At 41.2% G+C, this 20,048-nt stretch overlaps 1 protein-coding gene and 1 long non-coding RNA gene across 2 annotated transcripts in view; one reads left to right on the top strand and one right to left on the bottom strand.

Moving 5' to 3' along the window:
• Positions 1–542: 542 nt before the first annotated feature.
• LOC121956511 (uncharacterized) overlaps positions 543–20,048 on the bottom strand; it is a 34,868-nt gene continuing 15,362 nt past the window's right edge. The window contains exons 3-4 of the long non-coding RNA XR_015779656.1: positions 2,858–2,956; positions 543–2,452 (exon numbers count right to left, since the gene is read on the bottom strand). This is a non-coding gene — a long non-coding RNA (uncharacterized LOC121956511). The remainder of the gene's footprint in view (positions 2,453–2,857; positions 2,957–20,048) is intronic.
• On the top strand, positions 15,932–19,678 carry LOC121956510 (transcription factor Sox-8). Its single transcript, XM_042504769.2, has 3 exons — positions 15,932–16,632; positions 17,001–17,236; positions 17,387–19,678. Exons 1-3 carry the CDS (start codon positions 16,217–16,219, stop codon positions 18,139–18,141), a joined length of 1,407 nt encoding a protein of 468 aa, XP_042360703.1. The 5' UTR covers positions 15,932–16,216; the 3' UTR covers positions 18,142–19,678.

The following is a 20,048-nucleotide window of genomic DNA, read 5'->3' as shown; positions in this document are numbered from 1 at the left end:
ACAAGCTCACTAAAAGATGAAGAAGAATTGTCATTTCCTGTAAATATGATAGGAACATGACATTATGTACAAGGTTGTACACTTTCTGTGTCTCTCTAACACACACGCACACTCAGAAAATAATATTATGCCTTGTTTGTGCTGTTGTCTAAACAAGAAATCCTTGTGGACCACCTCCCCGAGCTCCTAACCCCAACCCCCCAGCTGTGTCCCAGGGAGGTGAAACCCAAACCAGAGTGCGGAGAGCTCTCTCAACTCCTCAACCTCTCAACACATCCTCAGCACTACCCTTTGAAAATAAACCACGCCGGCAAGCCCCCGTCTCAAACTCTCGCCTCATATGTGTGCACACATGCCCCACACTCCGCTGGGAGCTCTTTGGAGACTTCCCCGCCGCTGTTCCAGGAAGCAGATGTGAGAATGGCAGCAATCAGGCATGACGCTTCGCTAGGCAATGTGGAGACCATTACTCTCGCAGTGGAAGATTCGGAGGAGAAGTGAGATGTGGGTGCATCTTCTGCAGTCACCCAGAGTTGGTTAAGATGACACAGTGCTAAGCGGAGAGCATGTGATAAGTACCATATCAACAGCACATGGCTTCATTTTTTCAAATCGCGGGCTGGACCCAGATTGCGGGGCTCAGACAAATGTAACATGACAAATGAACTGATGTAAATTAAAGTGAATGATAGTGATGCGAGAGTAATTGGCCACGAAAAAATAAAAAGGAAAACCACTCAAACAATAACACACCCACAAATGAGCCCAGAGTTGATGAAATATTTAGTGATTTTAGGACAGTGACACTTTCGTACAGCTTCCCACACTCTAAAACATGTGTAGAGATGGAGCTCCAGATGGCTGGAAGTCTGCATTTTTCTGAGATCCACCTTCTAATGATGATCTCTCTCACACTTCCACACAAATTGTAATGTGAGCAAGTGAGGAGCCCTGCAGTGTGTTGTTTCTACTGTATCAGATGAACCAGGGTGACTGATAAGAAAATGAACAATAACCTGGAGCACCGCATGAAGAGTGGGAGCTGTGTTTTCCCAACTGGTGCAAAAGGCTCCGAGTCCATCAGAAAGAAAAGCCCCGTGGGGTGCGAGTGACAGCGCCGTGATGGAACTGATATCAAGTCACTGAACTTGGTATCTCAACAAAGCTACAGCCACATGAATGGCAGAAGACCACTGACCCGTGAAAAGAATTGAAGTCATTCAGAAATGATGGAAGAAATGACAACTGGATGATATATAACCAAAAAAGAATCAGCTAGATGGAAAAGTTGCACAGGGAAAACACACATATACTATGCCATCAAAGGGCAACAGTGGAGATAGGGATGATTTTTGAAGCTGATTGCCCTCAGAGAGAGGAAGAAAACATTGCATACACAAAGGAATATCAGAGGAATCATGAGCGAATGTTCCCAGTGAAAGAGAAAAACTGTACTGTAGCGCTTGCTGGTCAGTGCTTGCCTGCAGGACTTTCAACTGGTGATAGGGACGTCTCCAAGTATCTCTAGGCAGGAATACTAAGTGGGTGGGACAGTGGGCTCTTTCAGGATAAAGCCCTGTGGGGCATAGTGTGTATGAAATGACATTCAAGCATTTTAAGGATAGGACAGAAGGACTTATTATAAATGTGGCTGATTTATCGCTCACAGGATGGGGGATGGTTACAGTGAGGTGTGGGGGAGGGAGCAATGTGCGTCAAAACTTTCATTAATGATGCAGAGGGGCTTCAGTGACAGAAACATATTTTATAAAGCTGGAGAATATAGTTCACAAAGCCCACAGCTTTCTCTACCGTCAACCCCCCTGCATTTCATTAGCATATTGCTTTTATGATTATCAAAAAGCTTGTTTATGGAACATGACGGCAGAGAGAAAACATATGCAAAGTTAATACAAAAATTCATCCATATTTTGGTTGGTGTTTCCACAGAGATGCATGAAAAAAAGCAGCTTGTCTGGAGCTGGAGCTGATTAAGGGTGAAGATGGAGACGATAAAGTGGGAACATCATTTTTCATTTTTTAGCTTCAATACTACTTCAGTGTATCTGCTGTTCTTCAGCAATTTTTTAAAGGATTGGAGAAAAAAAATCACCAATGAAGCAAATCTGTGCATTTTATGTCACTTTGTTCCATGATGGTGCATGTCCCCTGCAGAGAGCATTGTGTGACATCTGAGCCACCTCAACAAGCACAAGAACGCTCGCCTGCAGGACTTCCTCTCTTCTCTTTCATTCATTTTCTCTCTCCATCTCCTACCACCTCCGTTTGAGCTGCGCAAAGCCGGATAAGGGTCATCTTACCAATGTCCCCATTGCGATGCAGAAATTTCAACATTTTGGCAGCACCCTAACCTGTTAACATCTCAACTTCACAAAGCTGACAGGATCTTCCTCTGCTTTCTGCAACACTTTCGTCGCCCTCGTTATAAGTGCTGTTAGGGAGTCACAAAAAGCCACATAAGCAGTATTAGTAGGCCTTAGTGAGGCAACACTTAGGGATATGTTTATGTGTTGTTGTAATTATTTGTATTGCTTTTCTAACTTTCTGCCAACATTCTCCCACCATATGAATGACTCCAGTGATGCACACTTGTTTGAGTGGGCAGTATTTCCACTGAGGCAGTCCTTTGACATGTGCATATTGCTGTATTGCTGTTTTGTGGGTGTTGCTCTGTTTGTATTTTGACATGGTATAATGTTTGTTTGTGCGTGTGTTGGGGTGGGGAAGGGGTGCTCTGAGGATGTGTGTGCATGTGTGTGTGTGGGTGGGGGAGGGAGGGAGGCACAGCTCTGCAGCCTGATATTCTGGGAACGGCAGGGTGGCGTTGTTGACCCACCTGCTCCCTTCTCTCTTCAGCTGGATCTAGTCGAATTTCAGCAGCTGCATCCCCTCACAAAGCACCTCTTTGTAATCTTCCCAAGGCGCACAAATACAACTGCAACCAGGAGAGGAGAGAGGAAGGAGGAGGGAAGATGGACAGTGGAGACAGAAAGAGGAAAAGGGCGGTAACTGTTCTGCTTGGTGTGCACCAGTGTCATCATACTGTATCTTTAAGTAAAGTTACATACAGTAGCAGGCGCCTTTATAATGGAGTCACGCTTTGCTGCCAAGAACTAGAATTACCGCCTAACGGTATGCCTCCATGAGCCAGTTAAGTTGCACTTACAGTTTGCATCCATGTCTGTGAAAACATGGATGCTTCACACTCTTAAATTCAGAATCTGACCAAATGTCTCCCCTTCTGTTCCTGAGATATGACTTTGAGTATTAGCCAGAAAAGTGTTTTGGCAGAATGTTAAATTGTTACATTCAAGTTGACCTTTTGGATGTAAAATGCCATTACTTCTGTCAGTATATCCTGTTAGACCTTTGTGTGAGATTTTATCATAATTAGTGTATCATTTCTTGAGTTATTGCCAAAAACATGTTTTGTGCAGTCACAGTGACCTTTGACCACTAAATTTTAATCAGTTCATTCTTATGGTCAAGTGGACCTTTGTTCCAGATTTGAAAAGAAATCCTCAAAGCCCTCTTGAGATAGTCTTCATAAAAAATAGAGACGCAAGGACAGAGTAACCTTGACCTTTGACCTTCAAAATCAAATTAGTTCACAATTAGTCCAAGTGAACATTTGTGTCGAATTTGAGAAAATTCCCTCATAGTGTTCTTAAAATATCACATTGTCACAGTGACCTTGACCTTTGAACTTGACTTTTGACTACCAAATTCTAATCAGTTCATTGGTAAGTCCAAGTGAATGTTTGTGCCATTTTTTTTTAAAAAAAACTTGCTCACTGTGTACTTGAAATATAGCATTCACTAGATGGATGCAAGGTCTTACTCATCTTGACCTTTGACCACCAAAATCTAATTAGTTTATTGTTGAGTCCAAGTGAATGTTACTGCCAAATCTATCCAGGTGTTTTTGAGATATCGCATCAACAAGAAGGCCAGGAGGTGACAAAAGAGGTGACCCTGACCCTGACCCTGACCCTGACCTCTGACCTATGACCACCAAAATTGAATTATTTTTGGTTCAGTCCAAGTGGGCATTTGTGGAAAATTTGAAGAAATTTCCTCAAGGTGTTCTTGAGACATTGTGTTCACAAGAATTGGATGAATGTATGTAAGTACAGAAGAACAACCCAAAACTGCCCAAAACATAATGCCTCCGGCCTTGGCATAAAAAAAATCCTCTTCATACACACACATAAGTGACATGATGTAACACTAACACCTGTGCACATGCATGTATGCAAAAGTAGCCTGCATGATTTGACAAGTGAATCATATTTAAATAAGCAGTTTAAAATGTGTATGCAAAGTATCTTTGCAAATGAAGGCCCCAAAATAAGAAAAAGCAGCCTCACAGATAGAAAGTGACAAGAACTGAGAAGTGTGGCCCATTTGTTTTCCATTAGTAAAATTTCCCTGTGGCACTCTCACTTGCAATGGATCTCATGCCCCTGGAACATGCCATGACACATACATGTCATCTTGCACTTCACACCGCACAGAAAAAGCGAAGCCCGTCTCATTCCTGTCTCTGAGCCACATTTTAGTTTAAACCTTGCTTTCCAGAATTTGCATCCCCAAAACAAGGCCCCGTGCCCCCCCCCCCTTCCTGTCTGCAGTACTGGGTCCCTATGGCCCGAACCCAGACTCACTGGTGGCATAGGAAAGGAGACGTCATTAGGAGATTAACTACAGCGGCCCATTTTACTGCCATCATAAATATATGTACCTGAGTTTGAGGCCATAAACGCACCCATGAACCAAAAACGGGGCTGTTGGGTGGGGGGCCGGGGTCATTGGTTCTGATTAACTTTGGTACCAATTTATCCAAAAGCACATGTGGACGACTCATGGGCCACTCAAATGCTGCACAGAAACCAGCACAAACATGCATGTGCACATACACATGTAAATGCATATATAAACAATTTCTCCAATTAAAAGGATTGTGCTGTTTTACTGTTCGATGCATAGTCTGCCTGTAGAGAGTCATATCATTGTCAAACTATACATGATGAATTAAGCTGCCAAACTAAACAGGGGGGCTCAAAACTCTAAAGTATGAATGCAATAATCAATCAAATAAATGACATATAGTTCATTTAATCCATAAAAGAAAGTTGCACACAGCACCATAAAGCAGCATCTTGTTAAATGAGGGACCCTATAGCTCTGTAGATGTATACTGTGTGGTAAATGTAGCCAAAGCTGTCCATAGAGGCTGCCATTAGCAGACACAATAAGTAGGTGGAGCAGGAGGCGAGGGTGCTTAATATTTCTTCAATTTGGCATAAATAAACGCAAAAAGTTGCACTGAAATGTTTGGCAAAAAGGAAAACATTGAAATTACAAAAATCTTTGAAAGTGGAAGCAGCAGAGACACACTCATACACACAACACAGAGAGGTAATCCAAGGTGAGTGTGATGAGTGGAATCGAATGTTGTTGATTTGACCATCTTTGGCAGATATGTAATTTCATCTACGCACTGATAGTCCTCAGAGCTGAACAGAGTCACCAGTCAGAACACTTTGAACTTCACTAAAGGTGATCCAGTGTCCAAAAACTGATCTGAGTCCATTCTGCAACAATGGATTATCTAATAAAGTGTCAGTTATTCAACAGAAACAACATAACATCTGGGTGATAAAACAGCTCAGGATTAGTGTGAATACACAGCAGAAGGTGGAGGAGAACACTACATTTCCAAAGAAAGCTAAGTTAAATTCCTCTGTGAATGAAAAGGTCAGACTCGATGGTTTACTGAAAAGACTCTTTATATCCTTCGTGCTACAGAAGTACTTCCGTGGTCTCTTTTGTCCTCAGCTACAGCTCTGCACCTCTTTAAAGGGAACAGGAAGTGACCTTGGTGACCTCTACTCCCACACCATGTGACCTGTAGCTGTGCACCACCATGCAGTCATGGCCAAAACACCCCACAACAACCTAATAAACTCAACAAAATTAACCTGCTTTAGCTTTAGCGTCCAGCCATATTGAAGTGCTAGTTTACTCATGAGCGCTGTAAGCTTTGAGTTCTTAAATTGTCTTTGTGTAATGGACCTGAAAGCTACAGCACAAGACTCTCTTTTCTTTTTGTTGCTTTGCATGTTTTCAACAGTCGGGAAAATCCGTAAACAGTTGGAAATAGTGAAGTGGCGACCACGAAATACCCTTTTATCTACAACCAGTGGAAACAGTTAAAAAGTGCTTCCTTCTTTTCCTGCCTGAGGCAAGTGATGTCTGTGTGACAGTTGGTGGAGAAGCCATACATGTTATGGATCAAGAATGTCAAATTAAAGGTAGACACTACAGGTGGATATGGTAAAACTTTTAACTAATAGAGATCACCATAAAAAGTTTTTTTTTAACTTACAATTACTTTTTGTATTAGAAGTTTTCTAAAATGTTATATTTAAAGATGCAAATGAAATGTTATCTAATTATATATGCAATTTTTGCATACATTTCTAAAACAGAAATGTGCATTTTGGATGTTTTTCCACCACTAGTCTGAAAAAACATTTGTTACGGAAGTCCTGAAATGTAAAAATTAACCAGTGCATTTAAAAAAAACAAAACTTTTCACTTCCAGTGTCTCCCCTTATAAATATTTCACTGCGGATATGATCTTATAAAACACTTTCTATGCAGTAAAGATGCAAACATTTTCAAAATCGGTCCTACTAGAGAAAGAGAGAGAAAGAGCTGTGGCATTTGGAAAACCTGCAACCACCAGAATGCTCTGAGCTGCACCGGACCAGTATACACTGCCACTGGTGGGACGTAATACAAGCTTGAGCATTTTAATAAGAAACAATATAGTGGCTAGCTGGTACCAAAGGATCTTATATTAATCATTAATATCAATCATCAGCACTGCTTGGTTTTTCACCCTTCATTTTTACAATACAGTAAACAGCATAGCACCCACTTCCTGTGCACAAATTCTTGTGAGCTAAAAATGAGTAATCGTCAATACAGTAACAGAATCTTGGTTCATATTTGGACTGCGTAGTTGTTATCTGCTGGATGACACTGAGCTGAGAGATGAGCAGGGAGATCTTGCTGCTGGTATGATGGAGAGAAGTTTACCACAGCTTATTTACACATACTAGCCACATTGTTTTGATAAAAACGCTGGTTAAAAATTGGCAAAGTATCCCTTTATAGAGGAGTGACAGCTTAAAGAACAAAGAACCCATCCACAGATCACACCTTTCTAGATTGTGAACAAAACTGAGTCAAAAGCAAACAGTGCTTTAGAAATTTATCATATCATCACAGATTTTTTTTTTTGTTTTTTGGTAAACTGAATTGGTGCTGCTTATAGCTATATTCATGACACAGCCAATGTTAGGCCAGTTACTTGAAAAGTAATAACAGTTACTCATTGCATATTATCTTAGACAATGTCATTACAGTACCAAGATATAGGCTGGCCAGTTGAGAAAGTGAAAGGCAAAGCTACATTTCCATGGTGATGTCACGTCAGCCTGCATGATTTCGTTTGAGCCTTTTTGAGAGCAGATCTGAGGGTATGTGCTGTAGCTGACTGTGTCTGTGCATGGTGCTAATCTCTGGATAATGTTGCAGTGCTGCTTGCTCTGGTCAGTAATATGGACCCTGATGGGTGTTTATAGGGGAACAAGATCGCTTTGACAAAAGACGGCATGTTATGGAGGACGACGGGGAGTGTAGTGTATTTCTGCAGCTCCGACCATTCTTCATTTACCTTTCTACCTATTAATGTGTTCAAGTACATAGTTAAGTATAACAAAGAGGCTGTAATTTGCAAATATACTATGTCTGTAATATGTTTTTACAGCTATCCTGTGGGACAATCACCTGTGATCAAACAGTAAAGCACTAACCAATTTTTAAGTGTGCGGTAAATGAACCCACGACAATTATTTCATAGCATCATATAATATTTAACAACATGGATTCAGATTATTATTACACAGTCAACCTCCTCATGCAGTTAGCAGCAGGTGTGCTAATGTGTTTTTCAGTGTAGCGTTTCTATTCGAGGTTACAGACAGGTTGGAGACAGACAGACTAACTGCTGCTCATAAACACTGAAAGTCTTGGCTGCCATGCTGAAAGCCTAATTGGAGAATTTGATCCACTTCAACAATTATCATTTTCATAGCTTATAAATTACACTGGAATATATGAATTGTACACATGAGATTTAGGCTTCACTGTGCTCACATGCTACACACTGTCTGTGTGTAAACATTTTCTCAGTCTTACGCTCATAAAAAGGGACATAAAAATGAGCAGTGCAAATGGCTTTTTATTCTTGTTTTAATTATCTGCAAATAAAAACAATCCACCACAGTTATCTTAGCACTGTGAGGCAAAGTCCCTGCAGACGGACAAGTCCTCTAAATAGTCTCCTTTTTGTGGAGCGGCCTCCCATTTCCCGTAAAGTCAAGGGGTGGGCTCTCTGTTCTCTCGCCGCCCCGTCCTAAATGTCTACATGTCGCGCACCATCTAATTCACAGGCAAATTAGGGAGATGATTTATGAGAATAAAGGATCAAAAAAGTAGACAATGTGGAAGACTTGAGCACACCGCAAGTTTTATTCATAACATATGCCGTGAAGATGAGAGGGAAAAGAGACACAGAGAAGGGGTTGTAGATCAGAAAGTGTAAAAAAAAAAAAAGAACCCATACACACCCACGCTTCTCTTGGGACAACTCTGGGACAAGATACACCATGGGAAGTGTCATTCCTGCTGAACATCTTAGCTTTTACATTGTCATGCCAGAGAAAAATAACCCCTGCACACTGAGGATTCTACGAAAGTTCAGAAGATCTGCAGGGTGCAAACTATGGGGGAGCTTGTGAAATATTAAGGGGAAAGGGGGAGGGTAATCCATTTTATTTTATTACTTTAGTATATATATACACACACACACACATATACAGTATATATATATATATATATATATATAGAGAGAGAGAGAGATACACACACACACATATATACATAAATATATTTTTATACTTTACATGTATGATTTTGAATGCATAATTTACTTGTAACAAAATATTTTTACAATGTAGTATTGCTACTTTACTTTGAGTAAAAGATCTGAATACTTCTTCCATCACTGTGCATGAAGGTGATACAGCCTGCATACCAGCATGCATGCTATTCTGGCCACCGTCATCTAAGCGTGGTGGTGCGATATCATAAACTTCAACCACTTAAGCCCATTTCACACTGTCTCTTCATGGCATTTGGCCACCTTGCTGCCTTGCTGTTCTGCTACAATTGTAGAAGGGGAGCAGGCAACATTAGAGGTAGTAACAGCGCCAAAATAATGTCTGTTGAAACTAAACAGCCTGCAGGACGGGGTCATGGGTGGCACAGGGGCGACATATGACGATGTGTTATGTGTTAAACCCACTGCGGAAAATTTAAAAAGTAGCTGTTAGCAGTTGGCAGCTAACTCAAAGAAAAACAATGGTTGCAAATGTCCACAAATTGGGGAGACAATGAGATCCAGGAGCTCCTTACCCTCCAAGCAGGATAAGAAATGCTGCTGTATGCGGGGATGGGAAATTGTTGTAATTGCCATGTTTGTCAGTGTTTCGAAAGTGCTGCTGACGCTTGTAGTTTAAGTCACACTCGGGGCTGATGCTGTTGTGTTACATGTCATCCGTTGTTTACTTCCATGATGATGTCTGAAATCACCCAGTGGACCTATAGCGCGAACTCTGTGTAAAACGGGCTTTTAACTGAATTTTTTTTTCTTAACCAAAAAAAATCAGGATTATTGATTCCTCTTCTTAGCAATTTCAATTAAAAAAATAAATAAATAAATAAGAAAGCTGGGGCGTACAGTAGCTCAGTTGGTAGAGTAGGCACCCCATGTGCAGAGGCTAAGTCCTTGCTGCAGTGGCTGCAGATTCGGCTCCGGCCTCAGCCCTTTGCTGCATGCTGGCCCCCCTTTCTCCCCCTTTCAGACTTGTACAGTCCTATCACAATAAAGGTAAAAGCCTAAAAATAATCTTTAAAAAAAACAACACACAAACCAGAAACCTTACAGATTTAATGCTCATTCATTTGTGTGTTTATAGGCTGTTTTACATTTCAACCTATCCATGTCTTATTTGTGCCGATAAAGTGTAGAACATAGTACATCAATCTCCAGAGTATTTTTGCCCTGCTTGAGTTGACTGATTGTATCATACTATGATGTTTTTTTTTGATACACCTTGTAAGAAAAAAAGAAAAAGCGAGCTCTCCACAATAGTTTGCACACTTCTGATCTGTTCTCTGATAATCAACCTTGAGCTTTCTCTTCAGGCAACGTTCAAAACAGAAGCTTTGTGTTAACAGCTAAAACCATTATGCACTTTACATATGTACATGTAAAGTTTTCTTGCACAACTCACATACCTGCTGACAGTTTGCAGATCAAAGATTTACAGGAAAGCCTTGAGGAAACAACTTCACGTGCTCTTTCCTGACCTGCTACCACAACAGCTTCCAAAACCTCACTGTTCATAATCTGTAGTTCATGTGAACATGCCGAACTATCACAGGCAATACTCCTCTGTCTTACAAAACAGTTATATGTCAGGGGGAAAACACATATGATCAACACAGCAAATAATCTGGAAACACTTGTGCTTTTTTTATACTCCTGACATTAAAAACGAGTGTGGCTGAGGGCCAAACACACCCTGAGACATTTTGGACTAATTGTTTCCTTCAGTCTCAAACACTCCCCCTTCAATCTCTTCAAAACTCCCTTCCTTCCCTCCTCACAGTGCAAACCCTCCCCTCCACCTCTCTGCATCAACTAATAGGTTTAAATAAAACCTGCAATTGGTCCAGTAAACCCCTCATTATGGTGTTTTAATAGAATGAATTTAGGATAGTGCGGGGTCAAGGGTCAATGGGAGGTCCTAACACACAGCAGCTGTCATGGGGGTTGGACTGTGATTAGAACCAGTGGAGTCAAACATCCCCGGGGTCCTCGACCTCACTAAGTACAAAACCTGGAAAATAGATTTGGCTGCAGACCAAAATGGAAAACATCCACCATGTAACTTCCAGAGGGGGTGGGATGAGTAGAGATGGAACAGAGAGGAGGAGTACATACATCCATCACCGACTGTTTCCTTTAATGTGTGTGTGAACCTGGCTGGAAAATCCACTGAATTGTTTCTCCTAAAAGATGTAACAATATCACATCCTATATCCGTAACAGGGCTGTAAAATAAAGGATTTTCTAGAGCGAGATATTCCGTCTGGATCCAAGGGCTGTATTCACAAAGTTCCCCAGCACAGTGAGTAGCTCCTAGTGATGAAATTCTAAGAAAACCCCAAAGCTGCACTCACATGATGAGTGACAAAGCAACAGCATGACCATCTACATTATCACAGAGTTGCTGTTTAAGTGTTGCTCAAATGCTTGGTAATGTAGTTATGTTGTTATGCTGTGCGACAGAAAACTAGCACAGTGTTAACTAAGCTAAACAACACAGCCCCACAGCAAAAAACAAACTGCTGAAAACCACTGAAAAAGTTTAACTTTTATTTCTACCCTATAACCCCCATCAGCAATGATAAGTTTCAGGTGTCAGTTTGCATTGTCATGACATGAACGCAGCATTAGAACTGTGACTGTTTTTAAGAAAGAGTAAAGACTAGTTCCTAGTAGAGATAAAAGTTATTCACAAAGCATTTAAGGCCTTACGAGTGCTCTTAACGTGAAAAAATGTTACAAGTAGGGAGGAGGACTTTCAAGAGGCTCAAGAGTTTCTAAAGCAGAGAAAAAAATAGTGGAAAGACAAAATGGAAAAAGAAATATTCTCCAAACACTAAACGACAGTGAGTAAATGTTGCCACAAATTAGATGGTGCAGGGAGAATGTTTGTGGTCGATTTCATTAGTGATGCGCTCACATCTCCCACCCAATGCAATAACGCCATAACACTAGAAATCAAAGTGATCTCAACACTATTGTATTTGGCAATAGGAAAAATGCAACAGTGCAGCAATGTGATCACACAAACAGCGCCTTTACAGTGTCATATTGTGACAAAGTTTATTTTATTTCCACTGAGTGTCCACACCTTGCAGGCTCAAGTGTCTGTGACAACCAATCACACCTTGAAAATAATGTATCACACCTAGCAGAAAGGTTTTTCACATCTTCTCACTTAAACAGCACCTTCTCATTTAAGTAAGGTAAACGCTTCTGTCCTTTCCTTGTTCAGAGTTGCGCTTAGAATTCTTCCTAAATCACTCCTAAGCTAGGACTCCTTCCTGGAAATTTTTGGGCTACGTTCACTCTCTCAGAGTATTCTCAGAATGTTTGTGAATACAGCCGCTGGATCCTTCAAGTTGCATTTGTTGCAGCTGTAAATTTTGCACTAATTACCATCTTTCTGAGAGTGTGAAACCAAAGATAGAAGTGGTCTAGTTGATGTGGCGCGTGGGTGAAATATGGCTTGTTAGCAGCCCAGGAGCTTGTTCCACATGTGGTTAGGCAGTGGTTGGGATCGTCTGGGTGAGAGGGAGGGCATGCCAGTCTCTCCAGTTCAGCAAGTTTACACTGACTCAGTGTGCAATCAGCAAGATTATTTAACAGAATGAAGGCCTACTGTTTGGGTTAGGGTTAGAGCACTGTGGTGGATACAGAGACACGGGTTTCCACAGTTGTTCCTCATGTGGAAAAGTCTTTAAAATTCTATCAGGATTCTTGTGTTGCAGCATTTATACATCATGCACAAACATATAGATCAAATAATAAACGTCTCACATGCAACATTTTGTTGGATGCATGGCAGACATTTGTTATGAACTTTGTGAACTTTATGAACTCCTCATCCGGTTCACATCATCCTAAAACTCTTTTCTATACTACACAATGCTGCGGTAATTTATGCCAATTTAACTGCTCGACATACTCCGTCCAATAACTTGGCTGGAGTGAAGAAATGTGCCGAAGTGTATTAAAACACAGAAGCAGAGACCAAAGGGGGCAAGATTCCTGCGGGTGACTGTGTAATTTAATTTTGTATGCACATTAGAAGCCAGAGAGTATAATTTACATGTGGGGTAGAAGTGACTAGGGCCCAGGAGAAATGGACTAACATGCTCCACTAAAAAAAAAAAAAATCTAAAATCTTTACTCTGGTTTTTCCTTTGAGATGCATCTCGCAAAAAAAAAAAAAAAGGAAAATTAAAACCTTCCTTCATTCTTCGGGACACTTAAGGTTCATGCGCGGTTACCTCTCCTCTGTTGCTCCTTCCTTTTCTAATCAAGAGCCTAGAGCCCACAAACTTTGGCCAGAGTTTCTCCCCACAATACAGGGAGGCATGGAGGGGGGGCGGCTGGAGTCTGTTTAAATCTGTCTCCTTCTTTCCACCGGAGACTGAGGCTGTCTCACAGCTTAGCAGCTCAATGGCAGCTGTCACTCACACTGGGCTCATAGTGACCATATTGTACCTGAGATGAGGTAAGGAGTTTAAGATTTTATCCTCTAATTGCTGACTTTGTTTTACTTTAACAACAACCAACCCACAGCTATTCAAATCGTGTTCAGATATAATGCTTTATATTTCCCTCCAATAAATTCAAACCAAATGAAGCACTATTTTTGAACTACGACACACTGCTTTCATTAATATTGATCCATTTGTTTGTCTGTCTGTCTGTCGGCAGGATGCATCAACCCTGACGGAAGGTTTTCCATTCAATTTAGTGGGGAGACGCAGATTCGAGCCAGGGACAGTTTATTCAGTTTAAATGGTGATTGAGAACAGGGACTTACAGTGTTACATGTGACACAAACAAAGATTTAATTGCAAATCCAAAGGCCATTTTACAGGGATCAGACAATCAATGTAATTTATGTGTTAGTGACAGGAATTATGTCTTGAGTGTTACGGCAAATTCAGCAATTAATGGGAAGTCTAGATTCGCCAAGTGCTTATCCAAATTAATCATGTCAGAAAAAGTACATCTAGTATACATATTAACACATGCTTGCGTCTACAATGAGTTTTCTCTGCTGACACGTGCATGCACACACGCAGTAAATACTTTTCCATGTGTTGAGCGGGACGAGAGTGAAGCCAGAGTCATTCATGTTTGACAACTAGCCGCTGTCCTGTCTGTCTGTTCACACACACAAACACACACTCTCACACACACCCACATGCACTGAACTTGACCCAACCGAGCGCTTTGACAGCAGCTGTTAGGAAGACAGGCTGCTCAGGACTCAGCAAAGGAGCACTTTCAGTTTATTTGTGATAGATTTTTTTTTAATTTTCCATAATTTTGCATTTCTTTTTTTTAGAGAAACCCATCATTCTACAGGTATCAAATATATTTAAATTCACTGGCAAACTCTTTGTTATTATAAATAAAAGCCAAACAATGAAATCCTCTTACCTTGCTGTGCAAGCTGTTACCTTCCTTGCTGTAAACTCTATACTGCCACAATTTCTATTATTTCCACACCACCTCTCTTCTTTCCTCAGCCGCCTGCAGTGTGCATCGAGCAAAGCAAACTGCCGTCCAACACAAACACACCTTGTCTTTTTACAGTGAGGCCAGTGATAAAAATCATCCCACAATACATGAGCACAAAGACACCTTTAACAAAGGCAGTGATTCAATCTCTACCCTCTTATCTCCACAGCTCTTTATATCTTCAGTGTCATAAAAAAAGAGCCTGCTTAACTATAGGTGAGAAGTGACTTATGGATCACAAAAAAGACTGCTGGGACAAATAACTTCCTCTTCTAAATTTAGGACATTTATCAAAGCTGTAATTGAGCTCACACTACGGACACAGGATTGCGGACATGGTTTTAGTTAAAGCTTGGTTTAGGAGTAAGATGTTTTATTTCAGTCTTGATCATTTGTTAATTGACATACATTAAAGGCTTAATATCACACGTTTTGATGAATTGTTGTGATATGCTCTTTCTAAATATGGTTTTAAAAAGAAAGGCAGCCATCAGTTCTAACCATTGAGAGGGAGGTTCATCCTGCCTCTCTGACAGTGAGATCTGTCAAATGTGATGTTAATTATACATGTGCTATAATTTGCAGCCGTGCTGCAAATTAATTTGTCACACGCTCTAGCACATTTGCCATTTAATATTTCATCCAGTTAAAAGCGTACATTTTTTTAAACTGTTTTGTTATGTGAGAAAATACTAAACTGAATGTCAATCATCATTTTACTCTATGCATGTATCAACTTAATGGGATGGTCGAGTCTTAAATTAGAGTCAGATATTCAAACTCAACTTTCCTCTGACTGAGAAATAATCAGTATTATATTTCTAAAAAAAAATCTACTTTTGCCATTTGACATATTTATCAAATCTTTGACAGTAAAATTTACCTTATTATTTCCTGCAATTCTAAATATGTTTACAGCATGTAAATATTTTTTAAGTAAAAAATCCTGCACATCAACAGGAAAATAACACTATCTAATACAACATACAGATATTATTAGCCTATATTTTTATAATTGTTAAGTTATTTGTTGAGCCACAATTTAAAAGATTAAAGATGTTTACATTTGCTCAAATAGAAAAATAATTTTCATTTTCAGTATTTCAGTATTCAGTATTTTCAGTATTTTTAAGCGTTTGAATATTTTCTGCACTCACTGCATTTCCTAACAACATTATAGAATTGTTTGTCACACAGCGTGTGTAATTTCAGAAAAAAAAAAAACCAGATCCGTGTCACCAATGAAAAAAATAAAATCATTATAATAATGAAGCCCACATAAAAGCCTTGAACCAATGGAGGGAAAGTGGTGATTTGTTCCAGCCAATCCCAGGTGGAGGGTGGAGTGACGATTTTAAAACTCCAACACAAGTTGCTGTAACGTGCAGCTCCTCAGCTCACATTGTGGACCACAACTTTCACGACTGCACCTCCCATGACAGCATAGGAAAACAAAACTGACGAAGACAAACAAACAGGGAAGCAGGAGGAAAACAACGGACCAGTACTGACAGAATTTGTTGAAGGAATTAAACTGTGGCGCACCGTGCGTAAAAGGCGCACTGGCCACTCTGCTGCGCGCCTCAATCCATTGCTTGATTTTTTTGTTTTAAATTGAAGGTTACTCTTTCGGATTTTCAACCCTAAGGGGCTGAGCGAAGAATGTTAAAAATGACAGAGGAGCATGACAAGTGTGGCGGCGACCATCCGTGCAGTCCATCCGGCACAAACAGCTCCATGTCCCAGGACGAGTCCGACTCCGATGCTCCGTCCTCACCGACGGGCTCCGACGGCCATGGATCCCTGCTTGCCGGTTTGGGCAAGAAGTTGGACGCGGAGGATGACGACCGGTTCCCAGCTTGCATACGGGACGCCGTCTCTCAGGTCCTCAAAGGATACGACTGGTCCCTGGTGCCCATGCCCGTGAGAGGGAACGGCTCACTGAAGAATAAACCTCACGTCAAGAGACCCATGAATGCGTTCATGGTTTGGGCGCAAGCAGCCCGCAGAAAGCTGGCGGATCAGTATCCACACCTGCACAACGCCGAGCTGAGCAAGACTCTGGGGAAACTGTGGCGGTAAGACACATGCCATTATCTACTGAGATGTACAAGGATGGAGAGGGTGTAAATAAATATCAAAGAAAATGACTGAGGACATTCAGATGCCTTGGCCGTAGATTTGTGCATGGACACAATAATTTCATTTTACATTTACAGCTTTGGCAATTAAAGAAAAAAATATAGAACCGACTACATGCAAATAAAAAGGTAGAATTTTAAAGGCAAACGCATTAGAAGATTTATTTTTTTTTTTAAAAAAAAAAGACCTCTAAAAAGCTCTAAATTATTTTGGCAATCCAACTATTATATATTTTAATCAGTTAATAAATTATTCTAGTTTGACGACATATATTTTAATATTTAATCTTTTCTCCCTTTCATAGTTTGCTCTCAGAAAGTGAGAAGAGGCCGTTTGTTGACGAAGCAGAGAGACTCCGGGTTCAGCACAAAAAAGATCATCCAGACTACAAGTATCAGCCACGGCGACGGAAGAACATGAAACCAGGCCAGAGCGACTCAGACTCAGGAGCAGAACTGGCACATCACATGTATAAAGCTGAACCTGGGATGGGAGGACTGACGGGGATGACTGACGGACACCACCACCCTGAACATGCAGGTATGGTGTCAAATTTAACAGAAAAATGAGAATTAATGTACCAAATGCAGCTTGTGTGTGAGTTTTAATTTGCTGCTGTGAATTGTTTAAATGATCTTGTTTTTGGAGTGATGACCTCTCACACTTTATTTCTAACCTTTTATATCTTAGGGCAGCCCCATGGTCCCCCTACACCACCCACTACTCCCAAAACAGACCTGCACCATGGGGTGAAGCAGGATCTGAAACACGAGGGCCGTCGTCTTGTCGACAGCAACAGGCAAAACATTGATTTCAGCAACGTCGACATCTCTGAGCTCAGCACTGATGTCATCAGCAACATGGAGACCTTTGACGTGCATGAGTTTGACCAGTACCTCCCGCTCAACGGCCACGCCTCAGGCTCCTCCGCCCTGCCTTCAGACCACAGCCACGGGCAGGCTCCAGCGCCTGGGGGCTCTTACACTTCCTCATACAACCATGCAGGCGCCAACGGGTCAGCGTGGAGCCGCAAGAGCACCATGTCCTCCTCCGCCCCCTCCGCCAGCGAGGTGGGCCAGCACCGGCTCCATATTAAAACAGAGCAATTGAGCCCCAGCCACTACAGTGAGCACTCCCATGGGTCGCCCTCGCACTCCGATTACGGCTCCTACAGTAGCCAGGCCTGTGTCACCTCGGCCACATCAGCTGCCTCGGCCGCAGCCTCTTTCTCCAGCTCCCAGTGTGACTATACTGACCTCCAGAGCTCCAACTATTACAACCCTTACTCTGGCTACCCCTCTAGCCTCTACCAGTACCCCTACTTCCACTCATCCAGGCGGCCCTACGGCAGCCCCATCCTCAACAGTCTGTCCATGGCTCCTTCCCACAGCCCCACTGCCTCCAGCTGGGACCAGCCCGTCTACACCACGCTGTCTCGACCTTGAAGGGACAACAAACAGTCAGTTTGCACCAGACTTGCTCAGATCGATGCACTACTAATGAAGGAAGTAAGGAGCAGGTGGAGGAGTGTGCGTAGTAGGCTACCTGTGACCATTTGAAACAAACAAAAAGAAAAAAGTGCCTGCTGATTTTATACAAAGTTCTATCGTTGCGATTCAAACACAGACTTTTTACACAAAGACAAATTGTGTTGTTGGTGAGCCAAAACTCCTCCATGAGGACACGTCGCCTACGCCTACATCCTGTACATCCCCCGTCATTTTTTTTCCAGTTTTAAGATTGCACGTGTGTGAGGTAAAGCAGAGGCCTGCCGCCGAGTTGTGTAGGAGAGAAACGGCTTGGCTCAATTCGGCTGTGGAGCAGATGGAGAAGCAGATACATTGGAGATCGTACACGGGACCAATTATGTGAATTTGCAGTGAAATTTACATTAACGGCCAGAGCTATATCGCAGCCATTTGCATCAGTTGATCAGTCTTAACTAAATGGCTCATATGAATCTTATAGTGTCATTTTGGCATAAAAGTCTTATATGTATTTATGTTAATGCATTATTGTTTTTTTTTGTTGTTGTTTTTGAGTAGATAAAACACATGTAATGTGGGTTTGGTTATTTACAGTACTGTTTGGTTTTAATGGAAACAAGGAGTGAAGGACGATACAAGTACAAAAAATTTCGGTATCATTCCAAGGAAGACCAATTTTCCAGTAACATCTCCATTCCAAGTTGCAAGCAAACAGAGCAACAGACTCACACAGGACAGAACAGGTGTCTGAAAGCTATGCTTGGCAAATTGCGATTAGTCATGATCTAGGGTTAAAGGAAATGGGGTAAAATAACACCACACACTCTGAGTGACATGTCAGCTGGACCTCCTGTATACATAGATGGACAGCACACGGATATGTGTACGTATGTGTGTGTGTGTGTGTGTGTGTGTCAGAAGCGCTTCTGTATGTGTGAGCCTTGGGAAAGAGATCCCGTGACAACACACAAGAAATGATAAACTCTACTGAAAATCATCATCCGTTACTTAAAGTTTAGGGTTTAAGGGTGAAATTAAGAGTGTGCCCACATTTATTTCATCCACCATCAAGTGCCAACTCACTGCTGCAGTCTCGCGCAAAACGTTTTTTGTGCCTTCTAATGCTTTTTGTCAGTATTTCAATATGAAATTGAATTATTAACAAACTTCAGGCAGCACACAATCAGTAATCACCACCAGAGATTCCTACAGTTTTAACCTGCTCCTGATTATATCCTTAATTTGATATCATTCCTTACAGCCTCAGTTTGTAACGTTCGGTGAGGTGCTGTGTGAGAAATGCACGGAGCAGCGTGCCCCGGGTTTTGTCCACAGAACTGTGTTTTGTATATTATTCCGGTGTATCATTTTGAGAAAGGCTGTTAAAATTATTGTTGTTCTATTAACTAAAGTTTCATTCACACATGCACAGCTAACCCATTCGCTGGCCTTTTTTTTTTTTTTTTTTTAAATAAAAAGATACTTTTTCTGGAAATTTGTCTCTGTCATTCTTATTTGCATCCATACTTAGTTTTGACCTATTCATACATGTATTTGGGAACATTTTTTAAAATAAAATAGTGTTCATGGATACAAGCTTGTCAGACATTTGCACTGTGAGCTACAGCTGTGAGGGGAGACATTTAGGGAATTATTTATTTTTTGTTTGTAATCAAACCTTCACATTAAATTTAATTGACTGCTGCTCAAACAGGTGCAATTGAATTCTGTAAAATGCAAAATACATGTTAAAGTATTCTTTCGCGTTAGAGCTCAGAAGGTCTTTTTTTTTCTTTTTTTTAAAAATAAATCTACAGACACTGGAAATAAAACTGACACATGTTGCAGTAAACAGCTCTCACATA

Source organism: Plectropomus leopardus, chromosome 18, assembly GCF_026936395.1.
Source record: "Plectropomus leopardus strain MGB_pleo_1.0 chromosome 18, ASM2693639v1, whole genome shotgun sequence".
Taxonomy (NCBI): domain Eukaryota; kingdom Metazoa; phylum Chordata; class Actinopteri; order Perciformes; family Serranidae; genus Plectropomus; species Plectropomus leopardus.
Note: the sequence above shows the minus strand (reverse complement) of the source record. Positions and strands in the feature narration are given on the sequence as shown.